General features: G+C 42.0%; 2 protein-coding genes across 4 annotated transcripts in view; both read left to right on the plus strand.

The window, feature by feature from the left end:
* Positions 1 to 3,646: 3,646 nt before the first annotated feature.
* LOC121634576 (PWWP domain-containing DNA repair factor 3B-like) lies at positions 3,647 to 4,327 on the plus strand. Its single transcript, XM_041977319.1, has 3 exons — positions 3,647 to 3,708; positions 3,860 to 3,955; positions 4,072 to 4,327. The coding sequence occupies exons 1-3, from the start codon at positions 3,700 to 3,702 to the stop codon at positions 4,282 to 4,284; spliced, it is 318 nt and encodes a 105-aa protein (XP_041833253.1). The 5' UTR covers positions 3,647 to 3,699; the 3' UTR covers positions 4,285 to 4,327.
* Positions 4,328 to 5,807: 1,480 nt separating this feature from the next.
* LOC121634574 (protein bicaudal D homolog 1-like) overlaps positions 5,808 to 23,420 on the plus strand; it is a 30,471-nt gene continuing 12,858 nt past the window's right edge. Inside the window, exons 1-3 of one of the 3 annotated variants that reach the window (XM_041977315.1) lie at positions 5,808 to 6,440; positions 20,291 to 20,503; positions 21,190 to 21,342. In XM_041977315.1, coding sequence (XP_041833249.1) covers positions 6,207 to 6,440; positions 20,291 to 20,503; positions 21,190 to 21,342 — 600 coding nt within the window. In that variant the 5' untranslated portion in view covers positions 5,808 to 6,206. Of the gene's footprint in view, positions 6,441 to 20,290; positions 20,504 to 21,186; positions 21,343 to 23,420 lie in introns of all 3 variants that reach the window. The other 2 variants (XM_041977316.1, XM_041977317.1) reach the window with 2 other exon arrangements.

Genomic DNA, 23,420 nt, shown 5'->3' on the forward strand with positions numbered 1-23,420 from the left:
TGTTAGCTGCCTGTCCTTGTTTGCTTCATGTGGCTTTATTCCCTACGAGGATGCTGCTGTTCAGAGCTGCTGATGTCCCACTGCTCATTTGAGGAGGCATTCACACTGACATGACACACACTACATTAACAAGATAAAAGCTGTCATGTGGCTACTGTCAGTCATGTGGATAACAGCATTTTCTATGCTTACCGATGACATGCACACTTTGCAATAGATTTGGAAAGTGCATTGTTTGAATGAATGCAACTCATTTTCTTCTTCTCTAAACGCTTTGACTGGAACACCTATTTTACTCTTGCAGTATAACCAAATATTTTTCATCAGTTTCTAAATTACTTGCAAAAACCAAACTTGTCCATCTTTAAATTTTCAAAAAACAAGACTTGGCTTTCACATGGAAAATAAAATGGCAGAATTTGGACTAAATAATTAGATTATATTGGCTTTTATGCATAAACGTCTCCAGTTTTAAAATGACTTGAATTTGTTTACAAGTGCATTGAAAGGCTGATTTTGGAGAAGCCCATGTTGAATATGAATCTGCTGTTTAATGTTGATGTAATGGACTTCTCTCTCAAATATTTAGAAGTGTGCGTATCTGTTTGTTATTGTTGTTTCTGCTCAGTTTTTCTCATTAATTTTGTACAATATTGTTGATTTGTGAAGAAAGAAAAAATGCTTGAAGTTTCAGGTAAAACCGCGGACCTTCGGCGCGTTTGCGCCCCCTGCAGGACATTCTCCGCGTTGCATGTGGAGGGAAACAGACCGCGGTGGAACTCTGACCTGGTTTATGTCTGAGGGATCGACGATGCTGAACTTAGCTTCCGATTCGCTAATTAGGAGAAATTTTAAGGGACCCTTAAGTCAGAACGCGAGTGACTTCTCTGTTAACCCTCCGTTTTATTGATACTCAATGCCATCAAACCTGTCCTAGATTATTCTACAGAGTCTACTGAATCTGAAAAACATAGTTTGTGATTTGTGAAACATTTTTCTGATTTGTAAAAATGCAATAAAGGCAGATTTCACTCATTTTTCTGCCGTTTTTACACACTTTACCTGGTCCAGATGTTATAATATCACACTGAGTCAGGTCAAACCTGTCCTAGATTATTCTACTGAACCTGCGTTTCCCGCTACGTATTTAAATTCGCGCATGCGCCAATCAATTCAGAAGAGCAAGACAGGGATCAAAGCAGGTGAGCTTTGATGTTGCAAGAAAATACTGAATGAATAACATGTGAGAGAGTAATTAATACCAGCTAAATATATACATTACATTGTTGCCCTCCTATGGTTTGTTAATTTGGGAAGGTCAATAAAATTTTTTTTACAGTTACAAAACATATATGTCTTAACCACATTAGCCTGTATGGATATTGGAAAATTCCGATGTTTGCTATTAATTATAAAGAACGTTGTAATTGCTAAATGCTGTAAATTGTAAATGCTATCTGAGGCAAATCAGCTGCGCTGCCTGATGGAAATTGATTTTAGTTCAGTATGGTTTATGTTATGATACGTTATAATTATAGTTATTAATATATTATAATGTGGTGCCCCGCCCCATTTTGAAGGCCAAGATAATTTTGTTTAATGGTGTTTTATCGCACTAGATAATAAACAGAAGTTATTTAAGGTTAGAAGATGCACAACAGCATGCCTTTTCTCTACATGGCCGCGCATTTACAGTTTTCCTCTGTAACTACTGTGCTCAGCGGTGTTCAGCACCGATGCCCACACAAACATGTGTGTGCGTATATATATATATATATATATATATATATATATATATATATATATATATGTGTGTGTGTGTGTGTGTATATATATATTTCTTTTAATAGTTTTAAGTTTTAGCATTTCATCAATTGTGATAGCTAATTTAGTGTCCCAAACATCACCTGAAAGTCACAAAGCAGACCCTAAATTATTTCCCAAAGGCTACCATATATTTCTTACAAAAAATTAGCATATTATGAATGTAGCCTATTCATAGTGATGGTATATTTATAGCTCATGTGATGCTGAGAATGGAGTGACAACATAGAATTATAACGCCATCTGACCTATCCCCTGTTTTTGGTAATAAAGAGAAGACCAGGAGTCAACAATGATTTAAAAAGCAAAGCAAGTCTTGACCCATGGATAGCTACCCTTCTTAGTGTTCATGGTCGCAGGGAAAATTGCTGTGGCTGAAGACCCTTGGGAGATTTCAAGGACAATCATGGGATGCTTTTGGCACCGAAGAAGACATGGTTGTCTCTCGACTGGATTTTCTGCTAAAAAATTAAATTCAACAAAAATGTCTCAATGAAGTTTGTCCAGTGGCAAAAGGACATACACTTCCATTGATGTGGTGTAAGTTCACTTTTTTTTTATTATTTTTTGCATGTATTGTATTTATCAGTCAGTGTTGTCATCTGTTTATTATGTATTTATTTTGCAAATATCACATTTTTAATATTATTTTTTATATTACAAAATTAGTTATATTTTCCTTTCATTAATTTTCCAGGTGTGAGGATTTTGGTAGCCTGCAGACTGTCCTTGAAAAGTGGGCCAGTGAGTCTTTAAGAGTACTACCATGTAAAACGTGAGTATGCATTTTTGTCATTTCTTATTGATATTTTCAAAGCTTGCAAGGCAAATTATATGCTTACTTGACTTTAATCTCTGCGATATTTTACATATGAAAATATCCTTATATGTTAATGTGAAATACTGAAACAATAACTGATGTTAATGCCTTCAAATAATTGAAAAATACAACATTTGCATTTAAAAGGTAATGTGGACAAGTCCTTCATATAAATGACTCTTTTGCACATGTGCCATTCCTTTATTCTCTTGTTTTAATCCCTGACCTTATGTGCTCAGGATTTAGCTGTTACAGTGCAAACTGTTTATGGTCAGACGTTTGTTCCTACATTCAACAGAGGTCCACATCCCTGCACTGAAAGTCAGACCATTGTGCAGCGAGCCTTTGTGCATGGCCTACCGTGTCTTTTATTGGTCTCGGTGTTGCACACAGGGAGCATAAGGCCAAAGCAATATCCTACAGCCTTGCCAAAGCTGGTGACAGTACTTTGTGGAAAGTAAGTTTACCAAATATGTTTAATACTCATTAAACTATTGCATGATAATCTTATTTTCAATAAAATTGTGATTTATCATGATTCAAAATGTTAAAGCGAGGCATCTTGACTTGTAGAGTTTCTCTGCTCCTCCAAGCAGCTTCATTCTAAAGAATAGAAGACGGCACTGTGTTACATGTGGAGGAAAGATTATGTCTAAGTCCACCACCTCTGTTAAGGGAAGGTATTTTTTTTCAAAAAAACTCTACAAGTCCAGATGCTTTGCTTCAACCTTCTGAATGAGAATGACCTGGATGACTGAGAATCTGCATCGGCATGATTTATTATGATACAAACAAACAAACAAACAAACAAACAAAAAAACTGCTCATTTCCCAAAATATATTTTGTCACTTGTAGGTATGAGCCAGCTGCTGTGACGTATCACCTGAGTACTTTGAATCACTTTGTGGCGTTCCACAAACTGGGTACAGACCAAAAATGGCATTTCTATGATGGCCTACAAGAATGCCAGCACCCCGGGAGTGGAGACAGAAAAATCACTGAGAAAAATATCCCCAAAAAGTTGCGTCCAACGTCCCATGTTGGGCACATAGTTATGGTCAGGGTAAGCATCAACACTTAATCTCCGGTCTAAAATTCTGAAATTTAGGTTGTTGCAGATGGAGAATATATCAGCAAGTGTGTTTGCATAATAATAATATCAATATTCTCATATATTGCTCTATACAAATAATTTTACTGATCTTTTGTTGTAGGACAAGGCAGCAGAGGCTGCTGCTGAACGTTCAGAAAAAAATGAAGCGCTTGTCAAGTTCATTGTGGAACAAAAGGGTGCAGAAGATACACTGCAGGTACGCCTTTTTCTTTTTGTTCATCACATAACGCTTAATCATTATGTGATCACTATGACCATGCCACCTCCAGCAAGCAAACAGTACGGTTAAGTTTGAGTACATTTATTTTTCAGGCCGTCGTGTCTGGAGAGAAGCAGCCCCACTTTGAATTTACACAAAAGTGGGTTCCAATATTGTTTGATGACCAACAGCTGGACAGGATAGTTAAGTACCTGACAGGCTTCCTTCATAACTGTGAAAAAATCTCAGATGAAGTCTCCATCATGCTGTCCTATGACAAGCTTAAATACATCCTTGTTGTGATGTTGCCAGAGGTAAGTCAATAGGTGTCTTTTTAAATGTAGAGGTATGAGCATAATAACATTGACAATAATATAGATGCATAATCGGGATATCATACCTGTAACAAAGGTGACAGTAAAGGCCTTGGTAGAAATAAGGAACATGACAACAAAAGACGCAGTGGCAGAGGTTGATCATGGACCACTGGATGCGAGGTTAGTGAAACATTTAAATGTTCTTTAAAAAATAGCCCAAAATCTCTGTCAAAAAATATGATTTCTTTTTCTAGTGAAATGGAGGCCATGGAGATGGCAATAAGGAATGACATGGAGAGGCGTGGGCTTGTGTAAAAATGATCCAATAAAGGTTTCTTAGATCAGATTCACCTGTGTTTTTCAGATTCAGTAGAGTCTGTAGAATAATCTAGGACAGGTTTGACCTGACTCAGTGTGATATTATAACATCTGGACCAGGTATAGTGTGTAAAAACGGCAGAAAAATGAGTGAAATCTGCCTTTATTGCATTTTCACAAATCAGAAAAAGGTTTCACAAATCACAAACTATGTTTTTCAGATTTAGTAGGCTCTGTAGAATAATCTAAGACGGGTTTGACGGCATTGAGTATCAATAAAACGGAGGGTTAACAGAGAAATACAGTCACTCGCTTTCTGACTTAAGGGTCCCTTAAAATTTCTCTTAACTAGCGAATCGGAAGCTAACAATCGGAAGCTAACTTCAGCCTCGTGAGGGATCATGAAATCCCAGCAAATGAGCAGCAAACCAGAAAAATGTGCCAAAAGGCCTCTGTGATGACACGATTAATTTTTCTTTCTCAGAAAAGAAAAACCCAAAACAAACAAAAAAAAAAAAAACAAAAAAAAAACAAAACAAAAAAAACAAAAAACAAATGAAGACCTGTGGAAATGTGTTGGTGTCATTTATGAATGACGTCATTCAGTCTTAATCAGTTCTACGTCTCAGTGCGTTTTGTGATAACTATGATGATGATGATGGACAGTAAGCGAGTCCCCTCCCCAACATGTCTAACCTGCGTACTTCTTCGCTGGTTCTAGATTAACTCTGCACTTTCATGATGTTCCTCACTCACAAGTCACGGTTCGGGTTCAGGCCTTTTTGGCAACGTTGATTTATCCCCATAAACGACCCTTTCTTATGATCCGGACTCACAGGAAGAACCAAGTGTCCCTCAAGTGGTGCACTGACGCTGCAGGCTGGACAGGAAGGACATGTGGACATTCAGGACAGCTGGACGGTTTGGACTACGCTGCTGAATTTCACGATGACAATTATCATGAATTAGCTACTAAAAAGTTTAAAAAGTAAAAATAATAATAAAGATAATAAATAAGTAAAATATAATTCAAGTAATAAAATAAGTAGAAACTATGAAATAAGTAAAAGTTGTGCATTAAACACAGTGGTGCAGGTTCTGTTTACAGCATGGAGCCGGTTCCGTCCAGCGGTGGATGTCCAGCCCGGGTTTGGTTGTGGTTTATGTTTCTATCTGGACGTGATGGGCCCAGTTGAACTCAACGCGTTTTTTTTCCGCTTCTGACATGAGCAGATGATTCGGATGGAGAGTGGTGGGTGTGATCTGCAGGGGGCGCGTGCTGCATGTCTCAGATGTGGATGCGAGGCTGCAGCAGAAGGACGGACAGGAGCCGAGAGCGTTGCTTGTCGGTTGCGGCAGACATGGCGTCCTCATGCCGGTGAATAAGCAGAAAAACTGAGCGGAGGGAGGGAGAGGGATGATGACACTCCGCATCACTCCCAGCATCACATGATGACGTCCTCTGAGGTGATGGCAGCCTGCAGGACTCCTGGATCCGGACTTCCATGAGATTTGAAGCGGCGCTGTGATTCCACGGAGGGGAAACGGTGGGGGCTTCGGTGTCTGCCTCCGGAGGGGCTCTCTGCAGAGAGGCAGAGGAGGAGAGAGGGGCGATGGCCGCTGGTGGAGCAGGATGCGGGGACACGGTGGAGGAGTACCGAGCCGAGGTGGAGCGCCTCACCCGGGAGCTGGCAGAGGCCAACCGGGAGAAGATCCGGGCGGCGGAGTGCGGGCTGGTGGTCCTGGAGGAAAACCAGAGCCTGAAGCAGCAGTACGCTGACCTGGAGGCCGAGCAGGAGGCTTTGCGGCTGGAGCTGGAGCAGCTACAGGAGGTGGGCTCAGCAGGGGTATGAATCCTCTCTCCAAATGTAGACTGCTTTAGTTTACAAGGTTTTATCAGCCCACCATGTAGATACACAGTCTCTTTGTTCTTGGTACCTGTGGTCCAGTTCCACCTGCTAGACACCAACAACAACACACTCAACTCACACACAGATCAGACCCAGGAAAATATCCTGGAGTCAGATGAGACACACAACAGTTTCTTACACACATCTTAAAGAAGAAGTAGCAGAAAAAAAAACAGATTCACTGTTAATCAGCTGTTGGAATTACAGTTGTTTAAACTCTAAAATACAACCTGAACAAACTTGAAGTCCAGTTGAATTTCATGAAAGAAGTCAGAAAGTTTTATGCTTTGGTTTAAAACATCTACAAACATAATTTTGGAAAGTTACTTGCAACAAAACAAACATACATGATTTTGTTTTTATCATTTAACAGCAGTCACATGTGAGACCAGAGTTTCATCTCTCTTTGATTCTGGTTTTCTGAGATCCAGAAAAAATAAAATACAGTTTCTGCTAGTTCATCTGCAGAGTAGGCAGTGTGTAATAGTGTGTAATAGTGTGTAGTAGTGTGTAGTAAGGTGTAGTAGTGTGTCACAGTGTGTAGTAGTGTGTAGTAGCAGTGTAATATTGTGTAGTAGTATGTAGTAGTGTTTAGTAATGTGTAATAGTGCACAAGAGTGTGTAGCAGTGTGTAGTAAGGTGTAGTAGTGTGTCACAGTCTGTAGTAGCAGTGTAACAGTGTGTAATAGTGTTTAATATTGTGTAGTAGTGTGTAGTAGTGTGTAATAGTGTTTAATATTGTGTAGTAGTGTGTAGTAGTGTTTAGTAATGTGTAATAGTGCACAAGAGTGTGTAGCAGTGTGTAGTAAGGTGTAGTAGTGTGTCACAGTCTGTAGTAGTGTGTAATAGTGTGTTGTAAGGTGTAGTAGTGTGTCACAGTGTGTAGTAGCAGTGTAACAGTGTGTAATAGTGTTTAATATTGTGTAGTAGTGTGTAATAGTGTTTAATATTGTGTAGTAGTGTGTAGTAGTGTTTAGTAATGTGTAATAGTGCATAAGAGTGTGTAGCAGTGTGTAATAGTGTGTAGCAGTGTGTAGTAAGGTGTAGTAGTGTGTCACAGTCTGTAGTAGTGTGTAATAGTGTGTTGTAAAGTGTAGTAGTGTGTCACAGTGTGTAGTAGCAGTGTAATAGTGTGTAATAGTGTTTAATATTGTGTAGTAGTGTGTAATAGTGTTTAATATTGTGTAGTAGTGTGTAGTAGTGTTTAGTAATGTGTAATAGTGCATAAGAGTGTGTAGCAGTGTGTAATAGTGTGTAGCAGTGTGTAGTAAGGTGTAGTAGTGTGTCACAGTCTGTAGTAGTGTGTAATAGTGTGTTGTAAGGTGTAGTAGCGTGTCACAGTGTGTAGTAGCAGTGTAATAGTGTGTAATAGTGTTTAATATTGTGTAGTAGTGTGTAGTAGTGTTTAATATTGTGTAGTAGTGTGTAGTAGTGTTTAATATTGTGTAGTAGTGTGTAGTAGTGTTTAGTAATGTGTAATAGTGCATAAGAGTGTGTAGCAGTGTGTAATAGTGTGTAGCAGTGGGTAGTAGTGTGCAGTAGTATTTAGCCATGTGTAATAGTGTGTAAAATTGTGTCGCAGTGTGTAATAGTGTTCAGTAATGTGTAATAGTGTATAATAGTGTGTAATAGTGTGCAGTAGTATTTAGCCATGTGTAATAGTGTGCAGTAGTGTGTAGCAATGTCCAGCAGTGTGTAGCAGTGTGTTTAGTAGTGTAATAGTGTATAATAGTGTATAATTGTGTGTAGTAGTGTGTAGCAGTGTGTAGCAGTGTGTAGTAGTGTTGTGTAATGTGTAATAGTGTATATTTTTGTGTAGTAGTGTGCAATAGTGTTTAGCCATGTGTAATAATGTGTAGTAGTGTGTAGTATTATGTAGCAGTGTGTAATAGTGTTTAGTAATGTGTAATAGTGTATAATATTGTGTAGTGTTGTGTAGCAGTTATAGACAAGCATGTTAAAGGTAAAGGCTACAAGACCATCTCCAAGCAGCTTGATGTTCCTGTGACTACAGTTGCACATATTATTCAGAAATTTAAGATCCATGGGACTGTAGCCAACCTCCCTGGACGTGGCCGCAGGAGGAAAAATTGATGACAAATCAAAGAGACGGATAATACGAATGGTAACAAAAGAGCCCAGAAAAATTTCTAAAGAGATTAAAGGTGAACTTCAAGCTCAAGGAACATCAGTGTCAGATCACACCATCCGGTGTTGTTTGAGCCAAAGTGGACTTAATGGGAGACAACCAAGGAGGACACCATTGTTGAAAACAAATCATAAAAAAGACAGATTGGAATTTGCCAAACTACAAGTTGACAAGCCACAAAGCTTCTGGAAGAATGTCCGATGGACAGATGAGACAAAAATGGAACTTTTTACCAAGACACATCAGCTCTATGTTTACAAACGGAAAAATGAAGCATATCAAGAAAAGAACACCGTCCCTACTGTGAAACATGGAGGAGGCTCTTATGTTCTGGGGCTGCTTTGCTGCATCTGGTACAGGGTGTCTTGAATCTGTGCAGGTACAATGAAATCTCAAGACTATCAAGGGATTCTAGAGAGAAATATGCTGGCCAGTGTCAGAAAGCTTGGTCTCAGTCGCAGGTCATAGGTCTTACAACAGGACAATGACCCAAAACACAGCTAAAAACACCCAAGAATGGCTAAGAGGAAAACATGGACTATTCTAAAGTGGCCTTCTATGAGCCCTGACCTAAATCCTATTGAGCATCTTTGGAAGGAGCTGAAACATGCCGTCTGGAAAAAGCACCCTTCAAACCTGAGACAACTGGAGCAGTTTGCTTATGAGGAGTGGACCAAAATACCTGCTGAGAGGTGCAGAAGTCTCACTGACAGTTACAGGAATCGTTTGATTGCAGTGATTGCCTCAAAAGGTTGTGCAACAAAATATGAAGTTAAGGGTACCATCATTTTTGTCCAGGCCTGTTTCATGAGTTTATTTTTTTTTAAATAATTCTGTTGAAGCATGGTTGAAAAGCAATGTCTGACTCTAAAACTTTAAATTGTCTACCCACCTGGGGTCACGTTAACCAAATATTCTCCTTTGTTGGGCTTTTTTTTTTAACGGTGAGGGAAAAATCTGAGGGCCATCTGTCATTTTGACAGATTCACACCCCTGACTACTTGATAATAAGTGAGCATATTAATAAGTTGTTATTTCTCATGATGCATGACCTTGTTGGCTTCACTGGGGAAAATGACCAGTATGGGTCCCAGACCGGTGAAAATCTTTATGTACCCCACGTACCTGCTGATACCAACAAACCTTAACTTAACTTAACTTAACTTAACCACTTAACTTCCATCCATTCATTCGTTATCTATTCCGCTTAGTCCAGTTAAGGGTCGTGGGAAAGCAGGAGTCTATCCCAGCAATTAGCAGGTGAGAGGCGGGTACACCTGGACAGGTCGCCAGTCCATCACATGACAAACTAAACTAAACTAAACTAAATGCATGACGTCGCTGGCTGTGTTTGTAGCCTAGCAACGATGTTGCAGCGGTACCAGGTATGACATAAACTGCTACCAGAATAACACAGGTAAATCGGGATGCACCAGTAGTGGTTAAATAGCTGCAGTTCCACCTTTCTTTAGCTTTCCGCTGACTTTCTTACCGCGTTCTGCTCGTACAGTCTTAAAGCAGAGTACAGACACATTAGAGATAATAAGAGATAACATAACAGACATGAAACGTGTCTAAAGTACGATGAGAAATCTCTCCAGTAGCTCAACTTCCAAACCTCCTTAAAGAAATCAACATTTCTGTGGATAAAATTTAAACACATCGACTTCTTGTTTTATCTTTCGTGCTTCATGTCAGTTCAAACACAGAGAACACAGATATGGAGAAGTATGATTTATTGACATGTTTGGGTGTAGTTTTTCTTAGCTGGTTGTAAGTTTGTATACAGTTGGAGATATTTTATGTTTGGGTTTGAGCTTCGGTGTCAGAGTGAAGCAGTTGTTTGTCTGAAGCTCGGTGGAGGGGTCACTGGTGGGTTTCCTCCAGGAGGCAATGTGTGTGTGGGGTGTGTGACGAGTGGAGGGATAATGAAAAATGCAATGACTGCATCAACTCAGCCGACTGGGCTAAAAACAGACTGACCCCCTGGGACGCAGTGACTCCTCTGTGACGTCATGCAGCCAATGAGAGGCCTTCCCTCCCAGCTTGTTGTCATCGGATACCGATTCCCCGTCAGATCTCCACCTCCATCACGATGTGGCAGGTTTGCAGATCCAGGTTCTCATCTTCCCAGCAGCATGAATCTGTGTGCAACTGCAGAGAAGCAGAGGTTAGAGACTCCCCCATATGTGAAGCTGCAGTCTGGCCTCCATCTTGGAACACAAACACATTGCTCAGAGGCACTTCAGAGCAGATTGCATGGCTGAACACACACATATGAATTATTCATGTTTATGGCCATGATGGTTTCTTGATGGTTCCTGAGTGAGACTGCTACCCTCCCTGCAGCTTCTACATGGAGCATGGTAGTTGTCTTTGCAGCCTCTTAGGTTGCCTTGGTTTCCATGGACAGCTGGATCAGTTCTGATGGTCCTTACGAGGCGCTGCCATGATGAGGTTTCAGAGAACTGTGTTGGAAGGATGATTGCTGATTTAATAATAATAAAAAAAAGAAATATATACACTACCATTCAAAAGTTTGGGGTCACTTTGCCATGGGATTCAATAGGGAAGTGACCCCAAACTTTTGAACGGAGCAGTAAGAGAGGACTGCTCATATTAACACTTAAACCTTCATCAGATCTCCCTGAGGTCCATCTCTTCCACCACCAGAAGCGGTAGTATGTAGCTCTGTGAGGTAAACTGTGATGGATAATTACCCCTTAGGTGATCTACGGAAGTTTTCCAGGCATTTCTATCCCATCCAGGAGGTTTACAATCCAGCAACTAAATGTAATTTTATTCCGAGACTATCCGGTAAATCCACAGTGATTCATGATAACAGCATTATTTATCGCATTTCATCATAAAAAGATCACTATCACTACTATGTTGCTAAGTGACCTCTATTTAGACCTGGACATGATGATGAAGCCACTTCCTGTCAGACTATCCACCAATCAGAGAGCTTAAATAGATGGCATTTTTCCAGGCTTTTGGGGCCCTACACTCTGGCCGCCCTGGATAGCCAGTGCCTGGCAGGGTCAACGATAGCCGATCTCGGCCCTCCCGGGCCTGTGCCCCGTGACCGTGGGGGGCTCTGGCTGGGGCCTTCCTCTGACACCCTCTGGGTGAGTCCGGGGTGGTCTTCGTGGTGGGGTAGCTTGGGTTTGTGCTCCAGGGTTGTGGCTGATGGCTCGGTTCTCTGGGCTGCCCTAGTCTGCCTCTAGCCTTCGTGGAGGCGTGGTCACATTTGCAGGATCTCACTCATCTCTGATCACTCCTCATTCCTCATCCTCTGCATGCTGACACAGCCCAGTGGGTTTATTCACTAAGAGATGCTTTGGTTCAGGTATTTGTGTTTCTGGTACTTTGGTTGTTGTTGTGATACATGTCGTTGTTGTTGCTGTCTTGGTTATTTTTTTAGGAACTCCTGATGATTGTCAGCTTAGTTTACCTGTAAAAGCTGTAGGAAATTCTCTGTTGTGTTTCTGTACAGGTGTAGCAGCTGGTTGTCTGGTGTTGGGTTATTTTAGTCCAGTAGCTCCCAAACCTTTTTATCAACAAAAACATGCCAAACCCCTCCAGATCCCAGTATCTCATACAACCTGATGCTTATAAAGCAGGAAGGAGAATTCCTTGGGTTCAGGTGAGTTGAGCATTTGATGAGACAGATTCTACTTTAGTAAAACATCTGCTGTTTACTGCAGTTAAGTCAGTTATTTTAGTTAGTTATCATCAGGCGTCTCTGTGTTCAGGATGAGACGTCCCCTAGCATTATAACTTATTTGGCGTCATATTGTCAGACAATGATTTTTTAAAACTGTGGTCTCTTCTCATTACCCCCCTTTGGACCATTACCTGGCCGAGCCGAGCGAAAGACGTGACTCATCATATTTTCTTGTTTTCATCAAATTTGTCCATGTTTTTCTAGTAGTACAAAAACTATACCTTTTATTTAGCCCCCCCCTGCATGCCTGCTCCCCTTTTTGGGAACCACTGTGTCTTTGTCTCCCATGCTGTCTTGGCTCTCCCTCTCTCTCTGCTGCCGTCTGTCTTTCTCTTTTGGCCACAGATTAATCGGAGCAGCGTTCTCTGGGTTTATATTGATCTTTACAGCTATCAGCTGTTCAAATGACTAACGTGGAGCGTGTGAAAGAATGGAGAGATGCTCCCCTCCTCCAAATGAAGCCCATAACTCTTATTTCTTTCAGGGACATATCAGATAACTCGGGCCCTAGTTTCACCATCTGTCAAGTACATTTCTATGTTTTTATGACTTGGTATAATAAGATATAAAGTCAATCAATCTAAGTTTATTTCTATAAACTCAATGTGACCAAGGGGCTTAACATCATGAAACATATAGATACAAATACACATTAAAATAAAAGGAATATAACAAAGTGGTAAAAGTACAAAACCGATTAAAACTAATACATAATACGGAAGCACTGAAAGTATAAAACACTTTAAAGCAAAATACCTCAAGCCAAAGGTCTTTTTAAATAAACAGATCTTCATTCTGGCCTTGATCAGAGGGAGATCAGTACGTGGGGAAAAGTTTTCCACGATGTTGGACTTGCCATTGGAAAGGACGGATCCCCCATTGCTTGGACCTGGACCGAGGCCCGTCTATCCCCTGCACCTCTAGCAGAACATAAAGCTCTGCTGGGCTGGAAGACTTTCTACAGTTCTGATAAGTCAGGAGCTGCAAAGCCATTCAGTGCTTTAAAAACACACAGCAACAGTTTCTACTGGATCCTGGACTGAACCGGGAGCTGAATGAATGTTTGTGCTCAGCAAACCAGTTTGAGATATTTCAGGCATTCCAATTCAGTTCAGCTTTAGTTTTATATTTATCTTTTATTTTATTTAGTTCACAACAAAGTGTTCTTGATTCAGTCGATTAGTAATGTGCCCCGTAATTACCTATTTTATTAATAATCTCACCGAAATTTTCCATTTTTCTGTGCAGCACTAGTTCACACCAACCTGATCTCTCTCGTCCCATTCAGTCCAATTTTTTGTTATCCAGCAATAGTTCAGTTAAACCAAGTCCACCATATGATCCACATCAGTCCAGTTTATATCATAAAACCAGTTCATGAAAATAATGACCTAGCTAAGCAAACCTCCATCAGAACCACAACCAGGAATGACACATAAAATCAGAAAAACAGAACATCTGCAGGTCAGCTGAGATAAAACTGGAGTTCCTGCATGTCGATGGCAGACAGGAAGTGGAGGTGAAAATCTGGATCTCTGCATGGAAGGAAACATATTAACAGTAGAACAAACATGGCTGAATGTGTCTAACTGCAGCTGACCTGTAGCATGTAGAGCTTAATTATCACACACATGAAGTTTCACAGTGATGCCTCCGCTTGCTGCTTAGATAGCAGCCATAGTGGTAGTTAGTAACAGGAAAATCAGGGTAAATATGGAACAGGTGTGGATCAACTTCACATGGGTCACAGTAATAAATATTTTCTAATAAAAAAATAATAAATATTGAAGTTTTTACTATTTTCTTCAGTTTTGCAACCCCAGTTCTTAAAATGTCAGGTCTCTGTGTTAAATGTAAAAAAATGAATGAATAAATATAAAAAATAAGGAGTGCAATGATTTCTAAATCTCATCAGGTCTTATTTTATCCCCGGTAGAAGATAACCAACATCTCCGAGGATGAAACTGAGACATTTTACCATGTGATGGAAAACATGAGCTGATAGTGAATCTGATGGCAGCAACACGTCTGGGAAAGTTGGAACAGGAGCAACAAAATGCTGGAGGAGCATTTGACAACTAATCAGGTTCATTTAAAACAGGTCCTAACAGTAACATGACTGGGTATGAAAGGAGCATTTCAGAGAGGCAGAGTCTCTCAGATGGAAAGATGGACAGAGGTTCATCAATCTGAGACAAACTGGCTCTAAAACTGTGGAACAATTTCAGAAAATTGTTCCTCAGACTTTGAAGATCCACCATCTACAGTGTAGAATATCATCAGAGGATTCAGAGAATCAGGAGGAATCTCTGTATACATGGGACAAGACCAAAAGTCAAAGCTGGATAGTTGTGATTTTCGACCTTTCAAGCCGGACAGCACTGAATTAATTAATTAAAAAACAATATAAAGATAAGATAAGATCCTTTATTGATCCCACAATGGAGAAATGTCACTGTTACAGCAGTGAACTAGTTTCTGGAAAGCATGGACGGCATGTCCTGCAGACTCGCAAGCAAAAACCTTGTGTTTTAGTTCTGATCAGGACATGAACATGTTAGTGAGAGCTACAGAGGAAGATGATGCAGGGTTGTCTTCATCTTCCTTTCAGAAGAGTGGTGTGACAAAGTGAAGGATAGTCAGAGCTCAGGAATGAGATAATTGGGAAGGTGAAGCCAGAAATACAGATGAACCAGGCAGTCTTTGTCTGAGCCGCGTCACACTGTGTCACATGGAAGTCAGACATACTGAATTAGAAATATTCCAGTTGATGCTTTATGTTTCATGTTACTGTGGACCTGAGGAGAGGAACATGTCAGATAAACCTCTCTGTTGCCATGTGTGAAAGTTAGTCTGTTTGATGTGTGAAAAGGGCTGATGAGTAAGGAGCTTTCTTAGTTTGACCATGTTTCTCTACGTGCTTTTCCAGGCAAAGTTCAGTGTATTTGTATGCTGATAAAACCCAGCTGAGACAGAGTGATGAACCAGAAGGTGGGATGAGAAATGGGGACGAACTGAGCTGGATGAATGTTCATTTGCTAAATGAGTGGATGTAAATCAGGAGAGTCTAACTAACCACACAATTCCAGAGTTAGCTAAAAGCTAATTTACATCTGCACTCCCAGGGCAGGTAAACAAACAACAGTAAATACGGAATAGAAAAACAGGACATTACATAAAACAATTTAAAAACAAAAAAAAAAACACAAATAAGACAAAGCTATAAATACACCATAACAATTTAGTCTAAACAGCAGGAATAAAAAATTAGAAACTGTACAAAGCAGAAATAGTGAATAATAATATTGAAAGGCCCAACTTTAGTTTTAGCAAACCACATTCCACATTCCTTCACCAAGAAGAGAGAACACAAACTGGTGGATGACCTCCATTCTCCTCCTTTGTTTCTGAGTCATGTTCTGGTTCTAGAGTCCCCATCTCAGGTGTGCTTGACCAGCTTGAATGTACACATGGAGTTTGAAGACTCTATTTATGCCTCCCCAGACAGTTACGTGACGACAGCAGCCTTAGATAACACTGATAAACTGTCTATAAAGTGATGTATTTTTAAAATTATTTATTAAAATTTTGTTTTTAGATGAGTCAGAGTTGTTTTCCTGTGTGGTTAGCCTGGTGGTGAAATGGTTCCTGTCCTGTCCACTGTCTGCACAGTCTGCCTCAGCTCCTGTTGTCAGGCTTCCAGACATGCTTGCTGAGACAAGGATACAGTTTAACAGGATTCAATGTTTAGAGGTCAGAGGACAGGACACAGTTTACAATAATGGACTCAAAATATAAAAATGACTAAGCAGCATCAGTTGGCTGGCTGTAATAAACTGAGGTCGGACACAGAGAAGGAGCCATGAGAAGCTTGGATTTGACCGTTCAGCTCGTCTCTTCATGCTGACTCATTCCAGCCAGTAAAGCCCAGCCTTCATCCAGCCAAGCAGAGATGCTGCATCACCCTCAGAGGATCAGAGACCATATTCTTATTGACATTTTATCTATCTGACTTCATATTTACTTTTTTAACTTGTTAAGACATTCTGGACTCTGAGCCCCATGAAAAAACATTTTCTAGGGGTTTCTGCCGGTTCTTCTTCAAGTAGGTCAAACGAGGTCAATAAGTAAACAGCTTGAAGATGAAGGTGAAGAACTAACTGAAGATGTTTTTCTGCTGCAAAGTAGAAGCTCATCACCAATAAACCCAGAGTTTGAAATGAGCCAGACCTCTCTGAGTCATCATCTGAGACATCCACTCACCGTCCTCTTCACCAGGACCGCCTTCTAGTACCAGGTTGTCCTCTTTATCAGGTCCGCCTTCTAGTAGGAGGCGGCATGGCTCAGTGGGTAGAGTGGTCATCCTGTAGCCCATGGGCTGCCGGTTCGATCCCGGTCCGGTCGAGCTCATGTCGAGGTGTCCATGAGCAAGACACCAAACCCCTAATTGCTCCTGATGGGTCGTGGTTAAGCTCCTTGCATGGCAGCTTCCGCCATCAGTGTGTGAGTGGGTGAATGTGACGTACATGTAAAGCGCTTTGGATAAAAGCGCTATATAAGTACAGACCATTTACCATTTATGCCTTCTAGTGCTGGGACGTCCTCTTCACCAGGACTGCCTTCTAGTACCGGGTTGTCCTCTTCACCAGGACCGCCTTCTAGTACCTGGTTGTCCTCTTCATCAGGACTGCCTTCTATTACCGGGTTGTCCTCTTCATCAGGACCGCTTTCTAGTACCGGGTTGTCCTCTTCACCAGGACCGCCTTCTAGTACCGGGTTGTCCTCTTCACCAGGACCGCCTTCTAGTACCGTGTTGTCCTCTTCACCAGGACCGCCTTCTAGTACTGGGTTGTCCTCTTTATCAGGACCGCCTTCTAGTACCGGGTTGTCCTCTTCACCAGGACCGCCTTCTAGTACCGTGTTGTCCTCTTCACCAGGACCGCCTTCTAGTACTGGGTTGTCCTCTTCATCGGGACCGCCTTCTAGTACCGGGACGTCCTCTTCACCAAGACCGCTTTCTAGTACCGGGTTGTCCTCTTCATCAGGACCGCCTTCTATTACCGGGTTGTCCTCTTCATCAGGACCGCTTTCTTGTACCGGGTTGTCCTCTTCACCAGGACCGCCTTCTAGTACCATGTTGTCCTCTTCACCAGGACCGCCTTCTAGTACCGTGTTGTCCTCTTCACCAGGACCGCCTTCTAGTACTGGGTTGTCCTCTTTATCAGGACCGCCTTCTAGTACCGGGTTGTCCTCTTCATCGGGACCGCCTTCTAGTACCGGGACGTCCTCTTCACCAAGACCGCTTTCTAGTACCGGGTTGTCCTCTTCATCAGGACCGCCTTCTATTACCGGGTTGTCCTCTTCATCAGGACCGCTTTCTTGTACCGGGTTGTCCTCTTCACCAGGACCGCCTTCTAGTACCATGTTGTCCTCTTCACCAGGACCACCTTCTAGTACCGTGTTGTCCTCTTCACCAGGACCGCCTTCTAGTACCGGGTTGTCCTCTTCATCAGGACTGCCTTCTATTACCGGGTTGTCCTCTTCATCAGGACCGCTTTCTAGTACCGGGTTGTCCTCTTCACCAGGACCGCCTTCTAGTACCGGGTTGTCCTCTTCACCAGGACCGCCTTCTAGTACCGTGTTGTCCTCTTCACCAGGACCGCCTTCTAGTACTGGGTTGTCCTCTTTATCAGGACCGCCTTCTAGTACCGGGTTGTCCTCTTCATCGGGACCGCCTTCTAGTACCGGGACGTCCTCTTCACCAAGACCGCTTTCTAGTACCGGGTTGTCCTCTTCATCAGGACCGCCTTCTATTACCGGGTTGTCCTCTTCATCAGGACCGCTTTCTTGTACCGGGTTGTCCTCTTCACCAGGACCGCCTTCTAGTACCATGTTGTCCTCTTCACCAGGACCACCTTCTAGTACCGTGTTGTCCTCTTCACCAGGACCGCCTTCTAGTACCGGGTTGTCCTCTTCACCAGGACCACCTTCTAGTACCGTGTTGTCCTCTTCACCAGGACCGCCTTCTAGTACCGGGTTGTCCTCTTCACCAGGACCACCTTCTAGTACCGTGTTGTCCTCTTCACCAGGACCGCCTTCTAGTACCGGGTTGTCCTCTTTATCAGGACCGCCTTCTAGTACCAGGTTGTCCTCTTCACCAGGACCGGCTTCTAGTACCGGGCTGTCCTCTTCATCAGGACCGCCTTCTAGTGCTGGGACGTCCTCTTCACCAGGACCGCCTTCTAGTACCGGGTTGTCCTCTTCACCAGCACTGCCTTCTAGTACCGGGTTGTCCTCTTCACCAGGACCGCCTTCTAGTACCTGGTTGTCCTCTTCATCAGGACCGCCTTCTATTACCGGGTTGTCCTCTTCATCAGGACCGCTTTCTATTACCGGGTTGTCCTCTTCATCAGGACCGCTTTCTAGTACCGGGTTGTCCTCTTCACCAGGACCGCCTTCTAGTACCGGGTTGTCCTCTTCACCAGGACCACCTTCTAGTACCGGGTTGTCCTCTTCACCAGGACCGCCTTCTAGTACCGGGTTGTCCTCTTTATCAGGACCGCCTTCTAGTACCAGGTTGTCCTCTTCACCAGGACCGGCTTCTAGTACCGGGTTGTCCTCTTCATCAGGACCGCCTTCTAGTACCGGGACGTCCTCTTCACCAGGACCGCCTTCTAGTACCGGGTTGTCCTCTTCACCAGGACTGCCTTCTAGTACCGGGTTGTCCTCTTCACCAGGACCGCCTTCTAGTACCTGGTTGTCCTCTTCATCAGGGCTGCCTTCTAGTACCGGGTTGTCCTCTTCACCAGGACCGCCTTCTAGTACCTGGTTGTCCTCTTTATCAGGGCTGCCTTCTAGTACCGGGTTGTCCGGGTCGTTCCTGGACCCAGGTGGTGATCCAGATCACCCCCAAAATTTAATCACTTGTTCCTTTATTCCATTTCTGAGATTTCCTGAAAATTTGATCAAAATCTGCCCATAACTTTTTGAGTTTTGTTGCCAACAGACAAATAGACAGACAAACAGACAGGCAGACAGAGAGAGACAGACAGGCAGGCAGACAGACAGACACATAGGTAATTAACCAACAGGATTGTATTTGCACAACACAGCTGGATTCCTGTAACAGCCTCTCCCCCGTGGTGATGTATGGTGTCTGAATGTGTGGTGGCGTACTGCAGCCGGAGGTTACTGCTACACCTATTGAATGGGTAGTTATGGGGCCTGTCCTGTCCAGTTTTATTAACTGTGGGAGACTGCAGAGGGGGATCATGGGTAAAAATCAATGTTTTGTCCCTGACACCACACCATCAAGGATGCTGAGGTTTCACATTTCTGCAGCCGGGTGTCTGTGGTGCCTTAAACAGCCTTACAGACAGAAACGTTCTAAAAACAGACAAGTTTAAGTGTTATTTATAGTTTTTGTATGACAACAGAAGCACAAATAACACACTATCATTTTATTTCCTTATCGTTTCTTCTGGTTGTCATGTTTGGATCTGCAGCTCTTCTTGCATCACTGAGGTGGTCTGTTTTTAAACTTGTATTACTTTGTGTTGCTCATCACACACAGGAAGAAGTACAAAGAAACATGAATGGCATCTAAAATCAGAAGTTAGAATCTTCTTCAGAAACTTTCATTTTAGCCTGAATAAATCTGCTTTCTGTGGTGATGTCTCATATCTTCATATTTCAACAGATTCAGCTGAGTGAATCTTTGCTTCTTCAAAGTTTTCTCTGTTTGGAGTAATTGCAAGCCTAGCAAACACATAACCACAAACAACTGGTGACCTTTCTGGAAACGCTTCATCATCTCATATCCTTCCTTCTTTAACCAGAGGCAGTCATTTATAAGATGTGAATATCAGCCTACTCTTATCACAATAACAATCTCTCCTGTCCTTTCAGGCATTTGGCCAGGCTTACTCCACCCAGCGTAAGGTAGCTGAAGATGGGGAGACCAATGAAGAGACTTTACTGCAAGAGTCTGCCACCAAGGAGGCCTACTACATGGGGCGCCTCCTGGAGCTCCAGTCAGAGCTGAAGCACAGCCGGGCCACCGCCTCCAGTGCTCAGGCTGACAATGAGCACATGAGTGCTCTGCTGCAGGAGCTCAGGGAGGTACGGTGTAGCCGAGAGGGCAAACAATTCAGTATCGTGTCATATCGTATCGTACTTTATTATGTGGTATCCCATTGTGTTGCACTGTACCACACTGCACCGTATCGCACCATATCATACCATATGTATTGTATTGCATTGTACCATATCACACTGTGTCATACTGTATCAAACTGTATAGTATCATATTGCACTGTATTGTACCGTATCACACTGTAACCTACTGTATTGTATTGCACTGTACCACACCGTACCATATCGCACCGCATTACACCGTATTGTACCGTATTTCATTGTACCATATGACACTGTATCATACAGTATCAAACCATATAGTATCATATTGCATCGTACCATATTGTATTGCATTGTACCGTATCGCACCATATCGTATCGTAATATACCAGATCACATTGTGTTGTACCGTATCGTATTGCATTTCACCATGTAATATTGTATCATACTGTATTGTTCTGTATCATACTAGTTTATATTGCATCATATCGTATCGTAGGTTTTTTTTAAAACAAAACCAAAATGAATCTTTGTATAATGACCTCAGAGTGTTCGGTGCTTATCCTTATATGACATTCTTCATCCCGTCACCTCTAACAGCATGTCTTCATGTGTCAGCTGTGTTGTAAACAGCTTGCAGCTCCAGCTCTCTGTTTACTCTGTCTCAGCAGAGTAACGAAATGTTGGATCTGCAGCGGAGTCGGATGCGAGAGGAGATCAGGGAGTACAAGTTTCGGGAGTCACGGCTTCTCCAGGATTACACTGAGTTGGAGGAGGAGAACATCTCTCTACAGAAACTGGTCTCAACGCTCAGGCAGAGCCAGGTACACACTTACCATTCAAGCTTAATCATTATGCATATTTTAGCTGTTGGATATATTATACATCTTTTCCCTGAAGTGGAACCTCTGCCAGTGGAAACAGGTGTGTCCAAACTTATACCGAGTGGATCGGTGTAATAGTGTGTCTCTGAAACCAGTTGTCAAACTGGTTTATGCTCCTGATCCTGTAGGAGATAAGTGGATCAATTGTGGTTTTTCTAAAAACAAAAACTGCAAAGACCAAAAACCTGTATAAAATCATTAAACTCATTAACACTAGCTAGTTTAGACTGGAAGAGATGTGAAAAGTTGTATGTTTGCCAGGAACAAAGCACCTATGACAGTTAGAACCTTCCATTTTGCATAATACATAATCATTTTGATAGGGTAATGTGCTACATAAATCCAGTAAAACAATAAGCTGTGGTGCTGCAGCTCTGAGTTTGTTTGACTTTTACTGAACAACAAATAAAACTTGACGTCAGAGAATAAATTTCATGTTCTGTAGATGTTAGGTTTAGCAGGACTGTTTTCATTTGGAAGATTAATTTTAATTTCTTGTTTTGATTTTACCAACAGACAGATGGTTTATGCAGTCACCTGTCAGACAAAGGCACATTTATTTTAGTTATTTTAGTTTAGTCTACTTTATAGAAATATAAACAGCCTCTAGTACCTACTATGGTCCATTAAGAGGCTCAGAGAGTCCTTTATTTAGGTCAAGCAGAAAATTATTGATCTTGTTGATGTAACCTTTATGCAGCCATGTCCAAATCTGTTATATCCATCAGCACATATGTTTCTGTGTACATCTCCAGTTTCCAAAAAGCAATGTTTCTGTGTAAAATGTAAATAAAAACAGAATTCAATGATTTCCACATCTCATCAGGTCATATTTTATGCCCAGTATAAGATCAACAACATCTCAGATGATGAAACTGAGACATTTTACCATGTGATGGAAAATATGAGCTGATAGTGAATCTGATGCAGCAACACGTCTGGAAAAAGTTGGAACAGGAGCAACAAAAGGTTGGAAAAGTAACTGGTACAAACCAGAAACACCTGGAGGAGCATTTGATAACTAATCAGGTTAACTGGCAACAGGTCAGTAACATGACTGGGTGTAAAAGGAGCATTTCAGGGAGGCAGAGTCTTTCAGATGGAAAGATGGACAGAGCGTCACTAATCTGAGACAAACTGGATCTAAAACTGTGGAACAATTTCAGAAAAATGTTCCTCAGACTTTGAAGATCCACCATCTACAGTGTAGAATATCATCAGAGGATTCAGAGAATCAGGAGGAATCTCTGTATGCATGGGACAAGACCAAAAGTCAAAGCTGAATAGTTGTGATTTTCGACCTTTCAAACAGGACAGCACTGAATTAATTATTTAAAAAACAATTTAAAGATAAGATAAGATCCTTTATTGATCCCACAATGGAGAAATTTCACTGTTACAGCAGTGAACTAGTTTCTGGAAAGCATGGACGGCATGTCCTGCAGACTCGCAAGCAAAAACCTTGTGTTTTAGTTCTGATCAGGACATGAACATGTTAGTGAGAGCTACAGAGGAAGATGATGCAGGGTTGTCTTCATCTTCCTTTCAGAAGAGTGGTGTGACAAAGTGAAGGATAGTCAGAGCTCAGGAATGAGATAATTGGGAAGGTGAAGCCAGAAATACAGATGAACCAGGCAGTCTTTGTCCACCATCTACAGTGTAGAACATCATCAGAGGATTCAGAGAATCAGGAGTGGAATTTCTGTGTGGGGCAAGACTGGATGCTGGTGATCTTCTGCAGTAAAAGTGAACAGGATCCAGAACCAGCTTCTTCCGTCTTCTCTGGACCAAAGCTCATTTTAAATGCTCTGAGGCAAAGTGGAAACCTGGATGAAAATGTGAACTAGTTTGTGGAAAGCATGGACGGCGTGTCCTGCAGACTAAAGAGGAGAGGGAGCATCCAGCTTGTTATCAGTGGACGAGTGAAAAGCTGCATCTCTGATGGGATGGGGCTGCATTAGTGCCTATGGCGTGGGCAGCTTCCACATCTGTGAAGCTCCATCAGTGCTGAAAAGTAC

This window comes from Melanotaenia boesemani, chromosome 23 (genome assembly GCF_017639745.1).
Source record: "Melanotaenia boesemani isolate fMelBoe1 chromosome 23, fMelBoe1.pri, whole genome shotgun sequence".
Lineage (NCBI taxonomy): Eukaryota > Metazoa > Chordata > Actinopteri > Atheriniformes > Melanotaeniidae > Melanotaenia > Melanotaenia boesemani.

Bases quoted from the DNA above. Each gene is read 5' to 3' on its own strand.
- LOC121634576 (XM_041977319.1), top strand. The intron at 3,956-4,071 runs GTACGCCTTTTT...TTTATTTTTCAG, and splicing joins GTGCAGAAGATACACTGCAG to GCCGTCGTGTCTGGAGAGAA.